The sequence below is a fragment of the Polypterus senegalus genome, chromosome 4 (genome assembly GCF_016835505.1).
Source record: "Polypterus senegalus isolate Bchr_013 chromosome 4, ASM1683550v1, whole genome shotgun sequence".
In the NCBI taxonomy this organism is placed as follows: Eukaryota; Metazoa; Chordata; class Cladistia; order Polypteriformes; family Polypteridae; genus Polypterus; species Polypterus senegalus.
The window spans coordinates 228,954,098-228,969,688 of record NC_053157.1 but is presented as its reverse complement, the minus strand read 5'-3'; the positions used below and the strand labels follow the sequence as shown (position 1 = coordinate 228,969,688).

The 15,591-nt window shown below is 38.4% G+C and overlaps 1 protein-coding gene across 1 annotated transcript; it reads right to left on the bottom strand.

Annotated features, from left to right (window-relative positions):
- Positions 1-2,944: 2,944 nt before the first annotated feature.
- On the bottom strand, positions 2,945-13,667 carry LOC120528101 (gastrula zinc finger protein XlCGF57.1-like). Its single transcript, XM_039752127.1, has 3 exons — positions 13,547-13,667; positions 4,857-5,379; positions 2,945-4,472 (listed from the first exon to the last, which is right to left on the bottom strand). Exons 2-3 carry the CDS (start codon positions 5,236-5,238, stop codon positions 3,196-3,198), a joined length of 1,659 nt encoding a protein of 552 aa, XP_039608061.1. The 5' UTR covers positions 5,239-5,379; positions 13,547-13,667; the 3' UTR covers positions 2,945-3,195.
- Between the last annotated feature and the right edge of the window lie 1,924 nt (positions 13,668-15,591).

Here is a 15,591-nt window from a genome sequence, read left to right as displayed (position 1 = left end):
ATCTATACAGGCAGAGCCCCAGTATTTCTAAGCAATAGTGCAGGCTAGTAAAGAGAAATGAGGGGAGAGGTGCCACAGGACCTTCACATGTTCTGTACTGCAAAAACGTAAGCCTTGCAAGAGGGTGAACAAAGGAATGAGGTAAGATAATGTTTAGCTTATGTAGTTATGCTTCTATTTTGGCACATTTGCAAAAGCCTGAGATAAAAAACATGGCATGGGTCACCCTAGATTTTCTAACCAGTCCTAATGTTTAACCATTGTATTAGATCCTATAAATCTACCTGGTATCATTCATAAGTTTTTGTGTTTTCTTGGGCTGAGAGCTACTGCAAGAGACAGCACCCCAGTTGAAACTTCTTCCCTGAAAGTCACTGCAATCTTTCTCAACTCCTCTTGTGGTTTGTCAAGGAATGCACTCCCACAGCTGATCCAACATGTACCTCTACCCACCTTGTTTGGCCTCTGCAGTCAGTTGTCTTCCCACTCAGCCCATCTGCCGGCTCTAATATTTTAATGCAAATCCAACTAATATGCAATCAGTCATTTAGGACTACATAACAATGCTTTCAGAATGTATTTTCTAGGTTAAACTTATTTTTATTTTTGGGCTTTCAAGGTATCAAAAGAGTGAATTAAGGAGTCATGAACTACCCCGAGTCCCCTTGTATTTTGTACCTGTCGCCAGATCCCTGTAACCATAAGTTGGACTAAATTTGTGTGAGAATGTTATTTCCTTCACAGTACAGCATGTATATTTGTATGTTTGTTGCATCTGTATTTGGTATGTCGCTGTTTTAAATAAGAATTAATGTTTCACAAAACCACTGCCCCCCATTTTTGGAGGAACATAACTGAGAATCTTGATACAAGTCGGTTGTAGTCCATGCTGTCTTTTGAATACTGCAAAGAGGATGGCACAGTCATTGGAACACAGCAAGCACACATCCAGTATCTTGAGTCAAAATCCCATGGCTGCTTGCTCACTGTGATAAGTTTGAGTCGAAATGGGTATTGTAGGAGTGCATAAGGGATCTCTGTTTTACCTTCCAACTGGGACCCCAGAACTATGAAGAGATGTCTACAATTTAGGAACCGATTTCACACAAATGTTTAGACACATATTTTGTTGACATTTGAAATAAAAAAAATCCAATACAACATCAACAGTAAACTAAAACAACAACATTGTTAGGAAAAAAATAACATACAGATATGATTTATTTAATGAACTGAAAATGTTTAAAAAAAGTAAAAGGTTTTGTCACCCTAATGCATCAGTACTTAGTAATACCGACTTTGGTCTAAAACAGCAACATTCCTTATCCTTTGCTATGTATTGGTTCAAAGTTATGTGTATTTTATGTTTTATTGTTGTTTTTTGTTAATTTGTAAAGTTATTATTTTTCATGTATTTGTTATTTCTATTGATTTGAACTGCAATTCTACAATATAATTATATTCTGTTTCTGTGTCTGGTTGTTCCTTGTTCTTTGTGGGTAGAGTCCCAGGTGCTGGGGCCACCCTGATGTTTCATGTTTCATGTTTCAGCTCATTCTGAGTGAACTGAGAAGGCTCAGGAGCATGAGATCATTAATTTTCTTTGATTACAGGTTTTATTATTTTCTTTGCTTCTGATTAAAGGTTCTAATTTTTGTGTTTTTCTTTTTTTGTGATGGGGCTAATTGGCTTAGGACTGTCTTTTCGGGAAACTCTTTGTGTTTTGCTCTTTTAGAAAATACATTCATTTGTAAAGATTCCTGCTTGCTTTTCTATGCAAACCAGGTGTTTACAGTTATCCTCTTATTTTTAAGGCTTTTTTTGTACATTTTGTGTTGTTTTGCCAGCTTCCCATTTTTGAGGTCTGCTCTAGCCAAACCCAGAAATTAGATAGTGACCTGGCTGAGATCAGGTGAGGATCTGTTAAACTGGAGTTGCCAGGCGGACAGCGAAAACAGGAAATGTCCTCTGTTTTTGGCCTCAGGTCCTCCATCTGGCAGACAAAGCTAAGAAAAAAATTCTAATAAACGTGTATATTATAAATCTAATAAACATTTAGAAAAAAATTGAATGGAGTGAAACAATAAAGACACAGTGATGTTGATTACATTTAATCTTTTGGTATTGTAATAGCTATAATTTGTACTAATTCACTGCTTCATTCTGTTATTAATTTATTTTTCTTTTTGTGGTAAATCTTTGTGGGAACCTTAATAGAAGGTGTCTTCTTATCAATTCATTACAATCAAGTGTGTATCTTACCATATTACATCATGGCCCATATGTAAGTTATTGTGGTCTTGTACGTAATTCTTTTCCATTTTGAAAGACTGATTTACTCTTAAAATATATATTGTAAGTTTTGCTATGTACATTATCTACATTTTTATTAGGCAACGTTAAAAACCTATAAAATGTTCAGCTTTCACATAGTGTGCCAGCCCCATTCTGTTTACTGCACTTCACCCTTTCCAATCTACAAAGGGGAAGCCCCCTACAGAAAACCCTGTCTTTAATATCATTGACATACAGTCTTTAAAGAAATTAAGGTGCCAGAGTGGTTCTTCAGAGTGATGATATAGGGAAACCAATTTTGATTCCCAAAAGACTCATCCACATGAAGGTTCCAAAAGAAACCTTTATTTATTTAGGTTTGTAACAGGTTCCACATAGTAAATAACCATGAATAGATGGTAACAGATTTATAAAATGAGTCATGACTGCAATATGACTCTTTCTGAATATGTACAGCGAGACAGACTAAGTCCAGATTTTCTTAATCTGTTTGAGTCCTGATTACCATACCTTTAAGATTTATTTATTTTTATTTATTTTTTTTTTTTTGCATTTGATCCAGCAGAGTTCAAAGTGACAAACAAGAGGGAGATGACAAATCTATTTTGATTTTATTTAAAAAAAAAACCACCAGAGAAGTGCAGTTGGTTTGAGCCTGTTCTGAAAATTGCATCTATTGTAGGGCAGTCAAAGAGTAAATTCCAGATTAATCAGGATGGTTTAAAGACATCCCCATTCAAATTATTCAAGTTGCCAGAGAACCTGGCTGAAGCAACTCAATACCTTTAACTTCCTTTGTTTTGCAGATCACTAATCAATCATATCCACATAACTGAAAATCAAAGTGTGTACGTTCCACACAAAAGGCATACAAGTTGGCAGGACTATCAGTATGACATTTCACGTGTGCCTGAAGGTGGCCCTTGGCCGAGAACCGTTTCCCACATTCAGTACAAGAATATGGTTTTTCTCCAGTGTGAATTCTTGCATGTCTTTTAAGATCACCAATTGTGAGAATTGCTTGCCACATTCCAAGCAGCAATATGGTTTCTCTTCAGAATGAAATCTGGTGTGTTTTTGAAGATGTCCTTTAGATGCAAACTGTTTGCCACACTGAGAGCAGGAATATGGCTTGTCTTCTTTGTGAATTCTTGGTGGTTGGTGAAGATAAGACATAGGTGAGTGCTGCTGGCCACCTTTGGTAAAGCAATGTTGCTTCTCTCCATTGTGTGTCCTTGCATGCCTCTGTAAATGACCTTTATCTGAGAAATGTTTTCCACAGTCAGGACACCCATAGAGCTTCTCTCCTGTATGAATTCTGCTGTGTCTCAGGAAATGGCCTCTATCAGAGAACCGCTTCTCACATTCAGTACAGCAGTATGGCTTCTCTCCAGTGTGAATTCTTACATGTCTGATGAGAACACTGCTTCGTGAAAACAGCTTGCCACATTCTGTACAGCAGTGTGGCTTCTCACCCGTATGAATTCTCTTGTGCTTTTGATGACTGCCTTTGAATGAAAATCGCTTGCCACATTCACTACAGCTATGTGGCTTTTCTCCAGTGTGTACCCTAGCATGAGTATTAAGATTTAAAATCCTTGAGAACTGTTTGCCACATTCAGTACAGCAATGTGGTTTCTCCCCAGTGTGAATTTTGGTGTGTCTCAGAAAATGTCCCCTGTCTAAGAATCGTTTGCCACATTGAAGGCAGGCATAGGGTCTCTCTCCGGTGTGAATTCTTATATGTCTGCTAAGAACACTGCTTCGTGAGAATCGCTTACCACATTCAGTGCAGCAGTACGGCTTCTCTCCTGTATGAATTCGGCGGTGTATTTGAAGACTACCTTTGAATGAAAACCGTTTGCCACATTCACTGCAGCAATGCAGCTTCTTGCTAAGTCTCTGATCACTAGAAACAGATTTATAGTTAAACATTTTCCCACACACTTGACAGATGTACAATGGTGTAGGATTTGTGTGTCCATAAGTATTGCCTTTGGCTTCACTGGTCAGCTTTACAACAGGAAGAGAACAACACTGCAAAGAGTCCATAGCTTCGGAACCAGCAGTAGCTGTTGTAATGTTGTCCGCATACTCCACCCACTGAATTTCAAAAGGAGCAGATGTCTGATCAAATAAAGATGAAACCAGGGCTCCTGTGTCCTTCTCTACAAAATCTGTTACAAAATATAAATAAACAATTTGGTTACTTTATAAATAAGGAAAATAATGCTTACTGAAATATTTTATTGAGAATGCCTTCAAAAAAGATCAAGAAATTAACAATTTTTTAGTAACTGAAATGCTAATGCACTGGCATTTGGTATTTGGTGCACTATATTAATCCCCAAGGGGAAATTGTCTTTTTGCACTGTAATGCAAAAAAAAAAAGGGAGTCAATACGAGAGCTCACCCTATTGATTACAACATGACACAAATTAAGAATAGAGCCACTAATGAAAAAAAAAAAGCAATATATTTTACTACTTCCCTCAATTAAAATTTTAAAACACAACCAAAACATTTCTACTTGGAAGATTATTCATTTTAAAACCACTCACATTTTTCAGTATTCCTGACAAATGGATGTTCTGGTATGTCACTCTTGTCAACTACATCCTCAATTGTTTTGTCTTTAGGTTCCCATGTGTTTTGTTTCAGAAGAAATGATTTTTCCCAAGCTGTGCTAAGAATCTCTTCCTTTAACTCGGGGTAAGTGCTTAAACTGGGGTCATCCTTTAAAGCCACTTCTTCTTGCTTGAAAGAAGTCATGAAGTCATGTTTGTGCATATTACAACTACCTAATTCATTTTCAGAATGATCAGGTTCTTCCTCTTTAATTACAGTGGACCCCAATACCCAGTCTTCCTGTTTCATGCATTTAGAGTCTGCTGTATACAGCACAGTTTCCCACTCACAATTTTCTTCCTTGATGGAATCCATTCTGTGCTCCACTGCATCAGCTTCAATGCTGTTCACGTTAAATGCTTTCCTCTCCAAGAGTGTTTAAGATTATTTTCTTTACACTTAAAACATTGGTCTTGAGACTCTGACATATTCCTTTAAACTGGCAGTGCATGACAACTATGGAAGAAAAAAAAAAAACACAATTGTTTAAGAATGTCCCAGACAGAGGACAAACCTGAATATTCTGTTATCTCTGGGCCACCAGCCTCTGCCAGTGTAATACTTTTCTTTTTGTTAAATCATTTTTGTCTGAAAAGAAAAAAAACAACTCTTATTTAAGAAATCCTCTGCATAGGGAAAATAATTTCCTAAACTATATGATGTTAATGAGTTTTTCCTCCTATACCTATAATTTACTTTCCTCAATACATTTACTACAGTGCCAATAAAAAATAATGCATCTGCTTGGATTTTTTAACTTTTTGTTGTTATACAACATTAAATCCCAGTAGAATGAATTTGGCAAATTTTGAAAACAGATCTCTGCAGAGTGGTCTAAATTAATTACAAATGTAAAATACAAAATATTTATTGGCATAAGTATTTACCACCTTTAATGTGACAACCCTAAATCCTCACTGGTGCAGCACATTGGTTTTAGAAGTCTCTTTATTAGGTCAATGAAGGTGATCTGTCCAGGGTTTCAGTTAATTATACATAGTCTAAATGTACTTGACTCTATGTAACCAACTTGTGTGGAGTCAGTGTGGTGGGCTGCCCTACACAATGTAGATAAAAGAATACTCCAGGGAACTCTTTGAAAAGCACAGGTCAGGAGATGGAGACAAGAAAATATCCATCTCACTGAATATCCAGTTAAATCAGTCATTAAGAAACAGAAAGAGTATGGTATAGCTGTGCAATGCAGACCATACAAAAAAAACTGAAGAAGATATAGTAAGTGAAAGAGGCCACCAAGATACCACTAAGAACTCTGAATAAGTAAAATGCTACAGTGGTAGAGATAAGGGAGACAACTGTTGCCCAGGGCTTAATCAGTCACAGTGTCATGGCAAGAGTGGCAAAGAGAAAAAGATCCACAGAACACCTTGGCTGAAGACAAATAGGAGACCCTGAAGTCATTTGGAAGAAGGTTCTATGGTTGGATGTAAACAAAATTGAGCTTGTTGGCCATCTGCCTAAGTGTTATGTTACACTGCACATTATCAAAAAATACACACCATACCCACCACAAAACATGGTGGTGGCAGCATCAGGCTGTGGAGATGTTTCTCCGCAGCAGGTCTTGGAAGGTTTGTGAGGGTGAAAAAGAATGCAGCAATAAATGGGGAATTCCTGAAGGAAATCCTGATGCAGTCTGCAAGAAACCTGCACCTTGGAAGAAGACCAGCAAGACAACAAGGCCAAGCATAAAGCCAAATCTATACAAGAATGACTACAAAACAACAATGTTTATGTCCTGAAGTGACCAAGTCAGAGACGACATCTCACTCCAATGGAAAATTTGTGGCTGAACTTGACAAAGGCACTTCACTCACAATCAGCATAAAACCTGATAGAGCTGGAGCAGTTTCACAAAGAAGAATGGGAAAAATGACACAGCTGCTAGAGAAAGAGAGAACCCCATGAGTACAGACTCAAATCTTTCAATGTCTGCCATCCACTAACTACTGACTTAAAGAGATCCAAAACTTATATAATCAGTTATTCAGTGATTTATATTTATAACTAATTCAGTTATCTAGTTTAATTTTTTTAATTCGTATTTTTTTTATTCATCAGTGGTTAAGAAGCCAAAATAAACCCACTGTAATTCAATCATGTAAAACAATAAAATGTGAAAACTTCCAATGAGGTGAATCTTTATCTGTCTGTCTGTCTGTTTTTCACAAGAGAACTACTTAACGGATTTAGATCATGTTTTTTTCTGGAATTTGCTTGAATATTCCGGTTGATTTTGTGACTTCTCTCATTGCACTAAGTATCATAGTACGCTTGCAGTACCAATTTATTTGCGCCAATCCGAGACACAGGCTTCGGGCCGAGGGTAGGAGGGTGGGACCTTCCTCACTCTCGCATCAGCCTCGGGGCGTATCTTACATCCACTTAGCTAGCGAACAAGAGAACTACTTAACAGATTTAGATTGGGGTTTTTTTCTGGAATTTGCTTGAACATTCCAGTTGATTTTACGACTTCTCTCATTGCACTAAGTATAATAGTTCGCTTGCAGTACCGATTTATTTGCGCCAATCCAAGACAGAGGCTTCGGGCCGAGGGAAAGGGAAGCATGACATCAAGAGTGGGGAGTTGGGCAGGGCCCTCCTCACTCATGCACCAACCTCCATTTGAATCACTCTATCTCTCACCACATTTTGGAGTGGACCTGGCCTCTCCTTAGCTAGTGACACCCGTTTGTTTTTTGATTTTTAAAGTTTGTCCTGTTTCACTATTATGCAGGTGAAGTCGCGGGGGACAGCTAGTACTTTAGATATAGACACTGTAAGGGAACTGTTAATTTTATCAGCACAATAAAGCAGGTCAATGTATTATTATGTAGAAATAACTTGAAAAATTATATCTTGCTGGAAAAATTGTCCTTTCTAAATTGTAGGGTTCTTTGGACACAATAAAATAATGTCATATGTGGGTTGAATTTAAATCTTATTCAATCCATTTAGAACATTAATAACGGAACCAAGTTTGAGTCAGACTGCGGATTTTTTATTTTACTTTTCATGTTCATGGACTTGCATGGTGACAAACAGTAAGAAAGCCATTACTCAGTAAGTGGTCAACACACTGAGCACATGGTTAAGGAAATAAAAAGAGTTTAGAATTTTAAATCTTAAAAAGCTAGTCAGTTAAAATGTAAGCAAAATAGTATTACTATCACCCTCAAAAACACATAACTATAACAAGTACTAAAATCACAAAAATGGAAGAAAAAAAGAGTGAATCAAGACAAACAAAAGTCAAACTGGTATCTTATTAACATCTGACATGTTAAGAGAATTAAGGTCTTTGTATACTACTGCTTTTGTGAAGGTAACAGAGAGGCTATCGAAAACTATCTTTAAATGTATTTTAGTAATATAATTAGTGACTTGTAAAAATACAATATTACATTACAATAAATTATACAGTAGTATCCTCAATTTCCAAAACTATCCCAAATTTCTGTTATCCTCATAATTTCCAAGATTACCTCAAATTCTCAGTATTTTTCAGTATGGTACCAAAATAAATTCTGTTGTGCCTTCTAAGAAAAGCATCAAAAGGCTGAATTGTTTTTAAACGAAGTAATTTCTGCTACTTGGCTCCAGCAGACCCCCGTGACCCTGTGTTAGGATATAGTGGGTTGGAAGATGGCTGGCTGGATGGCTAATTTCTGCTAATTTATTTATGCTTGTTTTGTTATTTAATTTAACTTTAACTTATAAAAATGCTTAAAAAAAGCTACTTGGTAGGACTAAGCGAGTTTTTAAAAAGTACTAACATACAGTGCATCCGGAAAGTATTCACAGCGCATCACTTTTTCCACATTTTGTTATGTTACAGCCTCATTCCAAAATGGATTAAATTCATTTTTTTCCTCAGAATTCTACATACAACACCCCATAATGACAACGTTTACTTCAGGTTTTTGCAAATTTATTAAAAATAAAAAAATTGAGAAATCACATGTACGTAAGTATTCACAGCTTTTGCCATGAAGTTCAAAATTGAGCTCAGGTGCATCCTGTTTCCCCTGATCATCCTTGAGATGTTTCTGCAGCTTAATTGGAGTTCACCTGTGGTAAATTCAGTTGATTGGACATGCTTTGGAAAGGCACACACATGTCTATATAAGGTCCCACAGTTGACAGTTCATTTCTGAGCACAAACCAAGCATGAAGTCAAAGGAATTGTCTGTTGACCTCCGAGACAGGATTGTCTCGAGGCACAAATCTGGGGAAGGTTACAGAAAAATTTCTGCTGCTTTGAAGGTCCCAATGAGCACAGTGGCCTCCATCATCCGTAAGTGGAAGAAGTTCAAAACAAGCAGGACTCTTCCTAGAGCTGGCCGGCCATCTAAACTAAGAGATCAGGGGAGAAGGGCCTTAGTCACGGAGGTGACCAAGAACCCAATGGTCACTCTGTCAGCGCTCCAGAGGTTCTCTCTGGAGAGAGCAGAACCTTCCAGAAGGACAACCATCTCTGCAGCAATCCACCAATCAGGCCTGTATGGTAGAGTGGCCAGCCTGGAGTTTGCCAAAAGGCACCTGAAGGACTCTCAGACCATGAGAAACAAAATTATCTGGTCTGATGAGACAAAGATTGAACTCTTTGGTGTGAATGCCAGGCTTCATGTTTGGAGGAAACCAGGCACCGCTCATCACCAGGCCAATACCATCCCTACAGTGAAGCATGGTGGTGGCAGCATCATGCTGTGGGGATGTTTTTCAGCAGCAGGAAATGGGAGACTAGTCAGGATAAAGGGAAAGATGACTGCAGCAATGTACAGAGACATCCTAGATGAAAACCTGCTCCAGAGCACTCTTGTCCTCAGACTGGGGTGACGGCTCATCTTTCAGCAGGACAACGACCCTAAGCACACAGCCAAGATATCAAAGCAGTGGCTTCAGGACAACTTTGTGAATGTCCTTGAGTGGCCCAGCCAGAGCCCAGACTTGAATCCGATTGAACATCTCTAGAGAGATCTTAAAATGGCTGTGCACGACGCTTCCCATCCAACCTGATGGAGCTTGAGAGGTGCTGCAAAGAGGAATGGGTGAAACTGGCCAAGGATAGGTGTGTCAAGCTTGTGGCATCATATTCAAAAAGACTTGAGGCTGGAATTGCTGCCAAAGGTGCATCGACAAAGTATTGAGCAAAGGCTGTGAATACTTATGTACATGTGATTTCTCAGTTTTTTTATTTTTAATAAATTTGCAAAAACCTCAAGTAAACTTTTTTCATGTTGTCATTATGGAGTGTTATGTATAGAATTTTGAGAAAAAAAATGAATTTAATCCATTTTGGAATAAGGCTGTAACATAACAAAATGTGGAAAAAGTGATGTGCTGTGAAAACTTTCCGGATGCACTGTAAATGAAATGAAAACTAATATCAACATTTCAAAATAATGGACAGACACAAAATAGGAGTTATGGTTAAATCTGCAGTATAAATAAAACGCAAAGTAAACCTGGCCATGGGAGATGCACAAACCAGTGTGTTTCTTTGTGCTCTCCCCAAGCCTGGATAAATGAGGAGGGTTAAGTCAGGAAGGGCAATCCCGTGTTAAATGTTGCCAGATCAATATGCGCACAACAATACAGACTCCCATACCGAATTGCACAAGGCCTAGGTTAACAATGGATTCCACCAATACTGTTAGCCAACAGGATGCTACTGTTGGGCAAAGAAGAAGAAGAAGAGTGGGGAATGTGTGTACAGAGGCAGTAGGAGAGGAGGAAGGTAAAGAGAGTAGAAGCGAGGATAGAAACTTTGAATGTTGGTAGTATGGTCGGTAAAGGTAGACATTTAGCCAAGGAAGAGAAGGAAGGTTGATATATTGTGCATACAAGAGACCAAATGCAAGGGAAGTTAAGACCAGGAGTGTGAAATTGTTCTTCCATGGTGTGGATGGAAGGAAAATTGGGTAGGGATTATTCTGAAGGAAGAGTATGTCAAGAGTACTTTGAGAGGCTGATGAATGAAGAGAATCAGTGAGAGAGAGAAGGTTGAATCATATGGACATAGTGAATCAAAAAGCACAATGGGTTAAAAAGGCAGAAGTAAGGAAAGCTATGCAGAGGATGGAGAATGGGAAGGCTGTTGGTACAGATGATATACCTGAGGAAGCATGAGGGTGTTTAAGAGAAATGGCAGTGGAGTTGTTAACCTGATTGCTTAATGCAATCTTGGAATGCGAGAGGATACCTTAGCAGTGGAGAAGAAGTATATTGGTACTGATTGTTAAAAATATGGGTGATGTGTAGAGCTGTAGTAACTACAGAGAGATACAATTGATGAGCCACAGCATGAAGTTATGGGAAAGAGTAGTGGTAGCTAGGTTAAGAAGTGAGGTGATGATCAGTGTGCAGCAGTATGGTTTCCCACCAGGAATAAGCACCACAGATGTAATGTATGCTCTGAGGTTGTTGATGGAGAAGTAGAGAGAAGGCCAGAAGGAGTTGCATTGTGTCTTTGTGGACCTGGAGAAAGCATATGACAGGAAGACCTTGAGAGTGGGAGAGAGAGTAGGAGGAAGTTAAGAGTGGCAGAGAAGTATGTAAGAGTTGTAGATAGATAGATAGATAGATAGATAGATAGATAGATAGATAGATAGATAGATAGATAGATAGATAGATACTTGTACAGGATATGTACGAGGTAAGTGTGACCATGGTGAGGTCTAAAGGTAAGAGTAACTGAGGTATTTAAGGTGGAGGTGGGATTACATCAGGGATCAGCTCTAAGTCCTTTCTTATTTGCAATGGTGATGGACAGGTTGACAGACGAGATTAGACAGGATTACCCGTGGACTATGATGTTTGCGGAAGGCATTGTGATCTGTAGCAATAGTACGGAGCAGGTTGAGGAGACCCGGGAGAGGTGGAGATATGCCCTAGAGAGGAGAGGAATGAAGGTCAGTAAGAACAAGACAGAATACATGAGTGAGAGGGAGGTCAGTGGAATGGTGAGGATGCAGGGAGTACAACTGGCAAAGGTGGATGAGTTTAAATACTTTGGATCAATAGCACAGAGTAATGGGCAGTGTGGAAGAGAGGTGAAACAGAGAGTGCAGGCAGGGTGAAGTGGGTGGAGAAGAGTGTTAGTAGTGATTTGTGATAGATGGGTACCAACAAGAGTGAAAGGGAAGGTCTACAGGATGGTAGTAAGACCAGCTATGTTATATGGGTTGGATACGATGGCACTGACAAAAAAAAACAAGAGACAGAGCTGGAGGCTACAGGATTAAAGATACTAAGATTTGCATTGGGTGTGACGAGGATGGACAGGATTAGGAATGAGTACATTAGAGGGTCAGCTCAGGTTGGACAGTTTGAAGACAAAGCCAGAGAGTTGAGATTGTGTTGGTTTGGACATGTACAGAGGAGAGATGTGGAGTATATTGGGAGTAGGATGCTAAGGATAGAACTGCCTGTCAAAAGTTAAAAATGAAGACCTAAGAGGAGGTTTATGGAAGTGTTGAGAGGGGACATGCAGGTGGTGGGTGTGACAGAGCAAGATGAAAAGAACAGGAAGAAATGGAAACAGATGATCCACTGAGGCGACCCCTAACAGGGGCATCTAAAAGAAAAAGATGAAATATAAAATGCAAAGTTCACTAATTGACTCCATCTCTCACTCATCAAAAAAACATGTTTAATTAAAAAGCTGAAATTTGACAGGATGGTATATTTAGATCAGTAGGCACTCACTAAGAAAAGGAAATTTTGATATATTAATATTTAAGGGTAAAAAAAACTTACAATAGATAAACTAAATACCACAAAATCTCAAAAAATCACTTGACGGATCTGACTGAAAATTGTTGATGGTACAGAAAAATCCAATTAGTTGACACATTTTTCTTTTGTTTAATTTGTCAATATTTCTCAATGTTATGTTAACTTGCATGCTCTACAAGACACTGACAGGGGGCTTTATGGAAACAATGAATGAAGCAGAAAAAATTGACGGCAGTATCAGCCATTAAGGTGAACGAATGACAGAAGAAGAGGTGGTGTTTTGGACAGAGAAAACCAGAAATAATCATGCACATTTGCCCAGTACACTGAGGTGTGAAATATAAAAGAGAAAGTTCAGCTAAGCTGGAGGGAAATTCAAAGCTCTATGGTTAGCAAGAGCTATAAGACTCGAGTGCCAGGGTTAGATGTCTGTGGCAATGCAAAATCAAAAGGGCGAAGAGAGATAAGTAGAGGTGAAAGTGGTGTCCTTGGGTCCAAGTTGAGATGCAGGAGAGATGATGTAAATGTAAACTTAATGGCTCTCCCACGGCCTCTACTCCACTGTAACATAAATTCGCATCTGTGGATTTTGAAAGGGGACCCCGGCCAAAATCGTTTACATTTACATGCGTGTTTGCTTTCTTTAAAGAGGTATGACACCCAGGTCTCTGGAGTTGCATTACTAAGTCTCCCGTCGGAACTGCTCCCCTTCTGTCTCACGCACTCTCTCTTTCACGCATGCATGTATAAACCTCATGATTTCTGACAGCTCCGCACTCTCCGCGGAGCTTCTTTGACGCAGGCGCCTTGCTTTTCTCTCGCCCTATGCGGTCTGCTACCCCCGTGTACTGCCTTCACTCACCAGCCTCACTTCTTAATACCTCCGATTCTGTAAACATTGTCATTGTCTGAATTCCCAGCACATCTTTGTTTCATCTGTTTTGTTTTGGTTTTTTTTAAACCTTAAAATGACGGTAGCAAAAAACGGATCACGATACAGAGCAGACACTTCCTGTTGTTACCGAAGGCCGACGGGGCCGATCAACGTCTCATGCTGCCACCTACCGGTTGAAATAAATAAATAAATAAATAAATAAATAAATAAATAAATAAATAAATACTTCGCTCACTTTTTTCTAAACGTTTCACAAAGAAAATTGGCATAAGGCATAACAAACATAAACATAAACAGACTATTCTGTCATATTCTCAGTCATGGGTGCATCCGCACGGGAACAATTTAAAATTGCCGATCTACTTAAAGCAGATGTCTTTGGAGTGTAAAGTGCGCCTAAGATGGCAGATTTATAAAACATTCACATTAACTTTTATATTTATTCAGAAAGCTGGTGTTTTTATACAAAGTAGCTTCCAAACGAGGTCAGCTTAATCGAGTAAAAATTAGTCTGATGGAATGTTCGGGATACAAGTGTAGTACGAAAAAGTTTATAAGGTCACTAAACCCAGAGGCTCAGTGGTGTTCAACAAATAAATAAATGCAGAGAAAGATGATCGAGAAATCTAACAGAACACATTATTAAGTTGTTTTATTTTAGTACAATTACTTGCCCGTGCATTGCCGGAAAAAGCTCCAATTACAGCAAAACACGTGTCGTGTACGCTTTGTATTATTTGACAGATAATCTATAAGACGCCTGTCATCTGCTTCTCGCAAATATATATATATATATATATATATATATATATATATATATATATATATATATATATATATATATATATTTCTGAATAAATAAAGTCGGTGTCAGAATATATAAAGTCAAAACTTGAATATATAAAGTCAACATCGGAGTACTGTATATAAACTCATTCCTGAATATATAAAGTCAAAGTCAAAATATATTGATTGAAACGACTCAGGCACATTTTTAGTAAACTAAAAAAACTGAAATAAGTTAACAAAAACGTATTCAGAAAAATAAATAAAAAAAAAACACTGTTCGGTTAATGTTTTGAAAATGATGCATGTGCCCTGCCCAGGATTGGTTCCTGCCTTGCGCCTTGTGTTGGCTGGGATTGGCTCCAGCAGACCCCCGTGACCCTGTGATCGGATTCAACGGGTTGGGAAATGGATGGATATTCCACCGCTGACTTTATATATTCAAGTTTTGACTTTATATATTCCGACGCTAACTTTATATATTCAGGTTTTGACTTTACATATTCCAGCGCTGACTTTATATATTCCGACGCTGACTTTATATTATCAAGTTTTGACTTTATATATTCAGAAACAAGTTTTGACTTTATATATTCAAGTTTTGACTTTATATATTCCGACAGTGACTTTATATATTCAAGTTTTGACTTTATATATTCAGAAAATCAATGTATTTGCCTGTTTGGCTCCCCATAATATATATATAGTAAAAATATAAAAAAAATTTATAGTAAAAAAAGAAACGTCCTCTGACTTCCAACTGTTTTTACTTTCAGTAAACTTAATGTGTAAATATTTGTATGAACACTAAAAGAGTCAACACCATAAGACATAAACTAAAAATGTTTCACAATGTGAAATCAAAAGCACCAGTCAGTATCTGGTGTGGCCATCAGCTGCTTGAAGTACTGCAGTGTATCTCCTCCTCATGGACTGGACCAGATTTGTCAGTTCTTGCTGTGAGATGTTACCCCACTCTTCCACCAAGGCACCTGCAAGTTCCTGGACATTGCTGGGGGGAATGGCCCTAGCCCTCACCCTGCGATCCAACAGGTCCCAGACGTGCTCAATTCCTTCGACGATAAACACAAATCCGTCCATCACCCCTGGTGAGACAAAACCATGACTCATCAGTGAAGAGCACTTTTTGCCACTCCTGTCTGGTCCAGCGAAGGTGGGTTTGTGCCAATAGGCGGCGTTGTTGCTGGTGATGTCTGGTAAGGACC

Bases quoted from the DNA above. Each gene is read 5' to 3' on its own strand.
- LOC120528101 (XM_039752127.1), bottom strand. From the start codon at position 5,238: ATGGATTCCATCAAGGAAGAAAATTGTGAGTGGGAAACTGTGCTGTAT. The intron at 4,473-4,856 runs GTGAGTGGTTTT...ATTTTGTAACAG, and splicing joins TGTCAGGAATACTGAAAAAT to ATTTTGTAGAGAAGGACACA.